General features: G+C 42.1%; 1 protein-coding gene across 1 annotated transcript; it reads right to left on the bottom strand.

Moving 5' to 3' along the window:
• Positions 1-429: 429 nt before the first annotated feature.
• On the bottom strand, positions 430-9,930 carry LOC126362949 (cuticle protein 18.6-like). Its single transcript, XM_050007925.1, has 4 exons — positions 9,880-9,930; positions 5,513-5,642; positions 2,210-2,800; positions 430-644 (listed from the first exon to the last, which is right to left on the bottom strand). The coding sequence occupies exons 1-4, from the start codon at positions 9,889-9,891 to the stop codon at positions 520-522; spliced, it is 858 nt and encodes a 285-aa protein (XP_049863882.1). The 5' UTR covers positions 9,892-9,930; the 3' UTR covers positions 430-519.
• Positions 9,931-10,181: the final 251 nt, after the last annotated feature.

Below are 10,181 nucleotides of genomic sequence, written 5' to 3'. Positions count from 1 at the left end.
TGAGGACTAAAATATCCCACATCGAATTTTTACGACATTGTTCCGATATTTATGACGTCAAAACACCAGAGCATAGATATTACCTTTAGGAAATAGTTTCACTGGGAATCGCATCCAATTTACTTCGATGTCGATCATTTGCATTTTCTTTTGCAGTAGGTGACGTAGTTGTGTTAGCCACTATTCGTGTGTGCATATATCACAATTAGGCTCGTTTTTTGGAGATATATATCTCATTTTATAAGGTATCTAGCAGATCCACTTTTTAAAGCAAGCTGTAGGTCTGAGCTAATTTATCACCTGTAGCAAGAGATTTCTCTGTGTATGCGTTATTTCTCAATACATCAACCTAAACGGTAGTTGGAGAGAATAGTAGGAGACCTCGTATATGTAAGAGGTATGAAGCATAATTGCAGTAAAGACACAAAATTTAATGAAAACTAGCCTTTTATTTACATTTGTCATTTGCTTTTGCTACACGTTTGTAGCTAGTTACAGGAGGCGAGAGTCAGATCGCGTCTAGTAGTGGACCTTTGCATGTGGTGTGGCGAGGGCAGCGTGTGCGGTCTTCAGAGGCGCTCCATAGACTCCAGCAGCGGCCGCTGGGGACAGTGGGTATCCACCAGCACCGGGAATTCTGCCAGCTGAAACGAAGCGCGGAAAGTCTGTCAGAAAGGCTCAGGTATTACAGCAAGCATTCACTGCTCCTGAGAAAGCAAGGTGATTCTAAATTAAATTGATTTTGAATTGTGTTCTTATTCTATACTAGGAATGCGGATCAAATGAACATTGAGACACAGCTTACATATGTATTTGGACAGCAAATTTTTCACAATATTAGCTATTACAAACTGATACACGCGACATGAAGGCTGCAATAGCATCAATATGCTGTATTCAGCTGCCTGTGGACGCTAGAAGACTCATGAGGAGGATCCGAGAGAGGATGAAGTAAAAAAAGAAGTGGCATGACCCAATCACTCAGGAGATTTTGTCCTCAATGTGAATGACCTCAAAAACCTACAGAACTATGTTGGGTACCCTCTTTTTCAGAGACACTGTACCCATTAAAAATTATTGTGATTGCTGTATAGTACACTTTCGTTTCTTGTAGTGAAGATCACGATACAAGTTAGTGTCGTTGCAATTGATCCAGAGAAACACAGTTCGATGTCTAGTGATGTAAGAAGTAAATAGTCTGCAAAGGGAGAAGAGATAGCATTATGCTATTTCATTCAGACGGACCAAGCATCGATGTCCTGGATTATATCTCAAATCTCTCTTACTACATAGCATGCGACATTGTTGTTGTTTACCCATACGTCACTTGGGGATGTCATGGGAACTGCTCATATTCCAGCTGCTTGAGATGACTTGACTGTGTGATGTCACGGAATTTTCTCTCAGACTTTTCTTCATTCCATACTTCTTAACTTCTTAGTACCAACATAAAGACAACTGCACAGAATAGTTGCTCGTTGTAGCCTCTCACACAAAACAAATTCATACTTGACACATCTTAATAAATAGATGAACAGCTGAATGAATCCATTTCTTCTACAATCTAAGAATGCACTAGAGGATTTCTGTACTATACCTAATACTACACGATGCATACACAATCCCCACCACATATAAACTATCTGTTGACAAACTCATAAAGCGAACAGAAGCTGTGTAGTAGCAATTTGAAAAAATTCATTCATTCAAAACGGAGTTGGACTACTTGCTTTCTCCCTATATGTTGAGAAATGTGTTAGGCTATTGATAGTGGAGCCTATTTATGTTATGAATGCTGTTATTATACACAGATCATGGTTGGTTCTTCTTAAAAGACATTGACTAAGTAAATGTATTGTTTGCATGCCTAATTTCTTAAACAACTGCTCACATGTAGTTCTTGAATGGAGGCCAAATATTATTTTTATAGTACATTTGCGTCTATGTGTGGAACTTTTCTAGAACGTTATTCCCTATGAACAATTATGGTGCATATAGTCCGAAGAGTCTCACATTTTGACCATAATCGGGTACCGTTGTCAATAAATATTTTATTACCGCCAAGATTATTTGTAATTCAATTCCGAAATGACATCAAAGAATGCACATATTTGTTCTAAGGTTTTTGTCACCAATACCTGTAGAAAAAATATTTCAGAACTACGGCTTTTGAGAAAATCTATGACATGTACTATTACACTACAGTTACCTGCGAGGGCAGCCCTGGCAGAGGCGGCAGCAGCGGCGGCCGCAGTGGCTGCAGCGGCAGCAGCAGGCGATCCAGGAGCAGCGGCGCTCTTGGAGACCACGGCGTTGAACCCGACGCCAGGGGCGGCCGTGTAGTCCACAGTGCGAACGCTGCCGTCGGGCTCGACCAGGCTGTAGCTGCCCTCCACCACGTCGCCGCTGCGGCTCTCCTGCTGCTGCTTGGCGTCGCCGGTCAGGGCGTCGCTGACGCTGTAGCTGAAGCTGTACTGCGGGTTAGGGTCATAGTACGGGTCAGCCAGCTCGGCGGGCAGCCCAGTGGCCAGGCGGCCCAGACCGGCGTAGCGTGCTGCACCGAGACCAGCATAACGTGCTGCACCCAGACCAGCGTAGCCGGGGGCGACTCCTGCGTAACCAGGGGCGACTCCAGCGTAGCCTGCAGCGATACCATTATAGCCAGGGGCAATACCAGCATAGCCAGGTGCGTACCCACTCAGTGCAGCACCAGACAGCCTAGCCCTGGCAGCAGCGGCGGCAGCAGCTGCAGCAGCTGTGGCTGCAGCAGGGCCAGCCACACCAGCACTCACTGGAACACCTGGTCATAAAGGCATACATGTGTGTAACGCAGAACTGTTTTATGGTTTTCAGTACACTACTGACTACTTGTTGTGCTGGGTTGATGTTATATTAAAATACAGAATTCTCTGAACTGTATAGTCTGTTAAGCACATACGAGAACCCAAGTTTAAAAGCATGAGGTTGTTGTTGTGGTCTTCAGTCCTGAGACTCGTTTGATGCAGTTCTCCATGCTACTCTATCCTGTGCAAGCTTCTTCATCTTCCAGTACCTACTGCAAACTACATCCTTCAGAATCTGCTTAGTGTATTCATCTCTTGGTCTCCCTCTACGATTTTTACCCTCCACGCTGCCCTCCAGTACTAAATTAGTGATCCCCTGATGCTTTAGAACATGTCCTACCAACCGATCTCTTCTTCTAGTCAAGTTGTGCCACAAACTTCTCTTCTCCACAATCCTATTCAGTACCTCCTCATTAGTTATGTGATCTACCCATCTAATCTTCAACATTCTTCTGTAGCACCACATTTCGGAAGCTCCTATTCTGTTCTTCTCTAAACTATTTATCGTCCATGATTCACTTCCATACATGGCCACACTCCAAACAAATACTAAAAAAATGACTTCCTGATAGTTAAATCTATACTCAACGTTAACAAATTTCTCTTCTTCAGAAACGCTTTCCTTGCCATTCCCAGTCTACATTTTATATCCTCTCTACTTCGACCATCATCAGTTATTTTGCTCCCCAAATAGCAAAATTTCTTTACTCCTTTAAGTGTCTCATTTCCTAATCTAATTCCCTCAGTATAACCTCACTTAATTCGGCTACATTCCATTATCCTCGTTTCCCTTTTGTTGATGTTCATCTTATATCCTCCCTTCAAGACACTGTCAACTCCGTTCAACTGCTCTTCCAAGTCCTTTTCTGTCTCTGACAGAATTACACTGCCATCGGCAAACCTCAAAGTTTTTATTTTTTCTCCATGCATTTTAATACCTACTCCGAATTTTTCTTTTGTTTCCTTCACTACTTGCTCAATATACGGATTGAATAAAATCGGGGAGAGGCTACAACTCTGTCTCATTTCCTTCCCAACCACTGTTTCCCTTTCATGCCCCTCGATTCTTATGACTACCATCTGGTTTCTGTACAAATTGTAAATAGCCTTTCGCTCCCTGTATTTTATACCTACCACCTTCAGAATTTGAAAGGAAGTATTCCAATCAACATTGTCAAAAGCTTTCTCTAATTCTACAAATGATAGAAACGTAGGGTTGGCTTTCCTTAATCTAGCTTTTAAGATAAGTCGTAAGGTCAGTATTGCCTCACGTGTTCCAATATTTTTACGGAATCCAAACTGATCTTCCCCGAGGTTGGCTTCGACTAGTTTTTCCATTCGTCTGTAAAGAATTAGCGTTAGTATTTTGCAGCATGAGGTGTTCTGACCAAATGAGACATATAATCCTATAATCCATAAATTCCACAAAGTGCAGAGTTGAGACTAATACATGCAGGTATTCCTCTGTACCTTTAAGTGGTACCTGTCTAAATTCCTCCATATGTACCACACATTCTCTCCTGTATTTTTCTAATAGCGTATCTTCAAAATATATATAGTGGCAAGAGCAAAACCAGTTGTCTGTTTGGATATTAATCTCTCAATAATCTTATTCTATCTTACAGCTCTTCCTGACTTACGCTAATACTCTTCATCTTTGAGAGATGTACACATACTAATGACAAACACTTGAGCTTTGATTGCCACAAGAATTTAAGTCGTCTGTTACTCTTTAAATTTCGTTGGCTGGGTTAGTGTATTGCCTATTAACTCCTCGTTATCTTTTGCTACAATATTTTGCATAGACGTCTGTGCTCTATTGTTTTTCTAACACCTTTTCATTATGAGAGTTATTCTATGTACAATTAAAAGAAATTTTTTTAGAGATAATGTTTTTTGTAGATTAAATTCTGACAGTGAAATGATACAAGTAAGAATGCAAACAGTTAATTGTTTCAATAGCTAATTCTGAGACGATGAGCTCAAAGTAACAGGTATATGAAAATATCCATAATCATAAATTCCTGTCCTACAAGAAATGCCATAGTCCTCTGTAGGTTTCAATTTGTAAAAAAATACCTCTCAAGATGTATTACAGTAGTATGCACTCTTTTATTATTCTAGATAATATTTATTCTTTTACTAGCCCATTAATTCATTAAAAGGAATTTGCGAATTCGTAATATACACAGTTTTCATGAAGGATAGTTGTGTTTCTCTTTTGAATGTTAAGTGTTACCACACAATTTTTTTCGGAATCGACCTAATCTGAGGACCATATGCTCTAATTTAACACAAAAATGTAATTTGTTAAATAACACTCTTTTTTACCTGGGGAGAAGAGTTTGTGGGACATAGTACTTCTGTACTACAACCCATTCTTTGATGAACCGTAATAACGTTTTGTTTTCTGATGAAAATTCGGATATAAAAGAGAAGATGAGTACTAGACATCAGCAACAACACTGAAGTAAGAGTATGATAAATTGGAACTGATGTACATCTAGTAACACCTGTGTGCAATATGTTTCTGTTATCCACTGTTCCAAAACACAATGCTGCTAAAAATGTCATCAGCACCAAAGACAAAATCATAACTGAGTTATGCCAGGCTATTTATCTAGAACACATAGGCATAATTCTAGTGCTACTCATGTCAAACTGCTTACCAGCGACTCCCAGTCCGGCGTTGTAAGGAAGGCCGCCTCGCAGGGCGGGAGCCGCCGAGTAGGAGACGGCGGGAGAGCCCAGGTAGCCCGCACTGGCCGCGCCCAGCAGCGCGCATGCGCACAACAATACCTGCAGCGACGGAGAAATTTAATTCATAAACACTCTGCTGTATGTGATCTGACGCTGGTGATGCAACAGAATGTTGATTATTGACAAGTCTATCGTCTGCCATTACTATGTGAAACCCTACAGAGGAAGAAATTAGAGGTAGAAAGTGTGAAAAGCTAATACAGGTAAAATGTACTCATTTTATGGATGTGAACAGAAGTTATAGATTTAGAGCACCTTAAAGATCTGATAGAATTATACCTTGATAGGGACTACCCCCATCCATGTTTCCTGAGATCAAAGATATGTATCATGGATTCTTCAGCGCATATGGACAGAAGGGTATTTCGTTACCGCATTAAAATGTAGGAAGGAATGATATGCGCATAAGCTGATGTCAGTATTTTGTCGTGTGTACTGTGTAACTCTCCCATTTTGTGAAATCGTTACATGACATCAACTTTCCTTTATATGGGTGTAACTCTTAGCGAAACGTCTACAGCTCTTCCACAGCCAAGTGACTTCAGACTCTTAACACCAATTTCGAGACATCAGTTGATTCATTTAACTCACACTTTAATTTGCAAAATTCTTGAAATCTTTGCTACTGATAGAAAAAAGTGAAATATTTGCATTTGGCTATGGGAATCTGTTTGTTGGATGCTACTTATCCCGCTCTGCAGACATAAAGTTCGGAAGTTTCCCCTAAATGGAAGCAGAGCGTATGTGGTTTCGCTGACGCAGAGATTAAATGCGTGAAGCATTCAGATGTCTCCCGAAGACAAAAATAGATTCAAAGATTGATAATTTCCATTAAATGTTAATAAATGTAAAACTGAGTACTTCAAAAAACGAAAAAACTTAATATCATTTGATTGCAATATCAGTGATTCACAGTTGCGATTGGCCGACTCATACAAATAACACTTTGTGGAGATATGAAATGGAGTGATCGCATAGGTTTATTCGTATGTAAAGCAGGTGATAGGCTTCGGTTTATTGATAGAATACTGGGAAAATGCAATCCGTCTACAAAGGAGACTGCTTGCGCGCGTCATGCCCTAGAACGCTGCTCAACTCTGTGGGATCCATACCAAATACAACTAACAGAACATGTTGAACCATACAGAAAAGAGCAGCAAGAATGGACACAACTTTGCTTAGCTCGCAGGAGAGTGTCACAAAAGATGACGAAACTGCTGAACGATCAGATTCTTGAAGATAAACTTAAACTATCTCGATAAAGTCTATTCACAAAGTTTCAAGAACCGGCTTTAAATAAAGACTCTAGGAATGTACTACAACCTCTTACGTACCACTCCAATAGGGTTCGTAAGGGCAAAATTAGATTAAAGTACACGATTAGGTAACTAAGCATGCACGGAGGCGTTTAAACAATCTTTCTTCCTGCGCGTCGTACGTGAATGGAATGTGAAAAATATCCAAATAGCTCATACAGTGGGACGTACCCTCTGATTTGCACTTCACAGAGGTTTGCAAAGTATAGATGTATATGTAGATCTAAAAGGCATGTAGTAACAGGAAAATTTTAGTAATCTAAATAGATAAATTTAAAAATTAAAGAATATATGGAAGAGAATACGATTTCATTAAGTAATTTGACAGCTTTAGTGTCTTCATACACAATGGCTACTTCCATTCATAAAATCTGGTACTTGTATCTGTCATGCGTAGGTGGCCTAACTGGAGATTTTTCCTTTCTTCATACAGATTCGTATGTGACATGTGTACCTATCGAGTGCAGGTGGCTATGATGAGTGCTCGTAGAATTAAGTGCTATGTTTCTAATGTTGATGACGTTCAGAGAGGGGACGGGCGGTGAAACCAGGTGTCACCCCATAACCAATTCCTCTCGAATGGTACAAAGAGCGCCGACAGGCTTAGCGTCCTAATCCAACGGAATCATAGCATTCAGAAGCGTCATCATTCGATGAGTCATCGGTCAGAGGTTGAATTTCATCTCAGAACATTGGGATCAGAGTTTCTTGATCATGGACTGTGTCCCTCTAATTAACCTCTCTTTTTCACGAGCAAGTTTAGAACTGGCTGCCTTCGAGTAACATGTCTACGCACAAGGGAGCATTAGTTACCTCGATTACAGAGGTAGGCATGAAGTTTCTTGAGGATGAAGGTTTTCTCCTTTCTGAAAGAGAGATGCAACCTTCTAAATACAATATTACGAAGTAATCCTTGTAATGAAGTCGTCATAGGATGACAATACGCAGAATTAGCAAAATCGAGGAAAGAGAATGTTATTTAGGAAAATTTTAGCTGATCAATAGACATGTCAGTAGACGCTCCAATACGACTCGTTTTATGCGGGAAATGTACACCCGACAGATGTACAAGCGAGAGACTTTGGATTGAGACTTCATGAGAACGCGACGGGTTTAAGGAATGATTGAGCCACATTGTGTATGTATTGTGTATCGAGCAGAGGACCTAGAAACGACAGCGAGGCTTCGTTCCGCAGTAGCCCTCAGTGGTTCACAACCCCACGACAGACCACCTTACCACCACCCCACACCGGACACAGGGTTATTGTGCAGTTCGGCCCCCAGTCGACCCCACCCCCTCCCTCGCCTCCCGGGAACGTCTCATACCAGACGAGTGTAACCCCAAATTTTTGCTTGGTAGAGAAATTTTGGTGTATGTGTACTTAGAGACAGTGTTTGTGTAGCAATCGCCGACATAGTGTAACTGAGGCGGAATAAGAGGAACCAGCTTGCATTCCCCAAGGCAGATGGAAAACCGCCTTAAAAACCATCCACAGGCTGGCCAGCACACCAGACCTCGCCACTAATCCGCCAGGCGGATTCGTGCCGGGGACCGGAACGCCTTCCAGCTCGGGAAGCAGCGCGTTAGACCGCGCTGTTAGCCGGGCGAGCTTAAACCACATTTATGGTTGTATATGTCTGTAGCGGATGAGATAAAACTTATTGACAGTATTACTGTTAACGTAGTGGAATAAGTAGGAAGATACATAGGCTCCACGGGCTGTGGAATGCACAGGCGCAGCAGTTCATGGATTTATCACGCAAACATGAGAGGCTCCAAATGGTGAATATTGTAAAGGCGGAAATGAATGATTATTGGTGGATGACCCGTTGGTGGAGAGGAGCATATACAACATGCTGAGTAATGAAAGACATTTGTAATGAAATGATGTCTCTGCAGTAAAAACTTAAAAAAATAAAAGTGACCTAGAATGAAAACTTGCATCGTCCTTTCGACACTAGTTGCTGCCACATTCCACTGCGATAAATTTCTCGCCTTGCGGCCTCACTTCTTGGTGTTGTAGCATTGCTGAGATTAGTAAGAGAACTATTTACGAATGTAATTGCATTAGTTTCTGCGGCCAGAGTCCATTAAAATAAAAGTTCTCTGGGTATGTAATATGGTAAACTATTTTTCATTCAATGACAATTGTTTTATAATATAAAGACCCTTCATACTGATAGTTTGCACATACCAGGCGAAAGAATACGAAAATCTTGTGCTTAGTATTCGAAGGAGTTGCGGGCCGCATAAGAAAAAAAGGTTCAAATCGCTCTGAGCACTATGGGACTTAACTTCTGAGGTCATCAGTCCCCTAGAACTTAGAACTACTTAAACCTAACTAACCTAAAGACATAACACACATCCATGCCCGAGGCAGGATTCGAACCTGCGACTGCAGCGGTGGCGCGGTTCAAAACTGTAGCGCCTAGAACCGCTCGGCCACTCCGGCCGGCGGCTGCATAAAACCCAGCAGCAAGGGCAGCTGATTAACCACGTACATGTAGATGTAGATGATGCCTAGATTTTAGTGAAAAGTTCTGGAACTAAGTGCACTCTCTTTCGTGAGGCGAAATGAGAAGCTGCTTAAATGAACAATCAGTGATATTACCATACAGATAATGTCAATTCGAAAGAACTGACATTCAGATTGTTTTACTTATCTTAGAGAGTAGAGGTCATTACTGATATGATTCTTTGGTTGTTTTAGTAACAAAAACTTTTCGAAAATGTAGACCCGTTTCAGAAGCGTACAGTTCGTATATGCAGGTAGGTGCAGTATAGGTTTCTAACATAGTGTCCCTTATTCGGAATTCGTCTACAATGGAGAAACCACCAACCATCGTTGTTCACTCCAAGCTACGCGTACTGACCCCTGTACTTATGGCCTGTCTTTTCTGCCCCTGCCCCAGCTCTACAGAGCTCTCCTCAACCTCACAGATCCCAGCTGCCGCCTCACCTGAAGAGCCATGTCAGCTGAGAGCAGATGTGGAGGAGGCGGCCCCTGGAAGACTGACCGCAGCAGCGCCCGTCCCTCGATTTATAGCGAGCAGCGGCGGCCCCCTCCAGGCTTGGAGGACGCTCCGAAGACGTCCCGGCGCGGCTGTGACGCAAGCAGATCTGGTTCGCATCTACCACGCCCGGCTCGCCCTCACCTCTCCCACCGGCCGCTCACCGGGGCCACGCCGTTTCGAAAGGAACAGTATCTCCATGTGCTCACACGCAACAAAATCACGCATCGCGCTCGTACCGACACAGGAC

The sequence above is a fragment of the Schistocerca gregaria genome, chromosome 1 (assembly GCF_023897955.1).
Source record: "Schistocerca gregaria isolate iqSchGreg1 chromosome 1, iqSchGreg1.2, whole genome shotgun sequence".
In the NCBI taxonomy this organism is placed as follows: Eukaryota; Metazoa; Arthropoda; class Insecta; order Orthoptera; family Acrididae; genus Schistocerca; species Schistocerca gregaria.
The sequence above is the reverse complement of the archived record's forward strand: the minus strand, read 5'-3'. Positions and strand labels throughout refer to the sequence as shown.

What these genes read in the sequence shown, in the direction of transcription:
- LOC126362949 (XM_050007925.1), bottom strand. An exon ending in CGCCGGACTGGGAGTCGCTG is followed by an intron (nt 2,801 to 5,512) that starts GTAAGCAGTTTG and finishes CTTTATGACCAG; the next exon opens with GTGTTCCAGTGAGTGCTGGT. An exon ending in TGCCAGGGCTGCCCTCGCAG is followed by an intron (nt 645 to 2,209) that starts GTAACTGTAGTG and finishes GCTTCGTTTCAG; the next exon opens with CTGGCAGAATTCCCGGTGCT.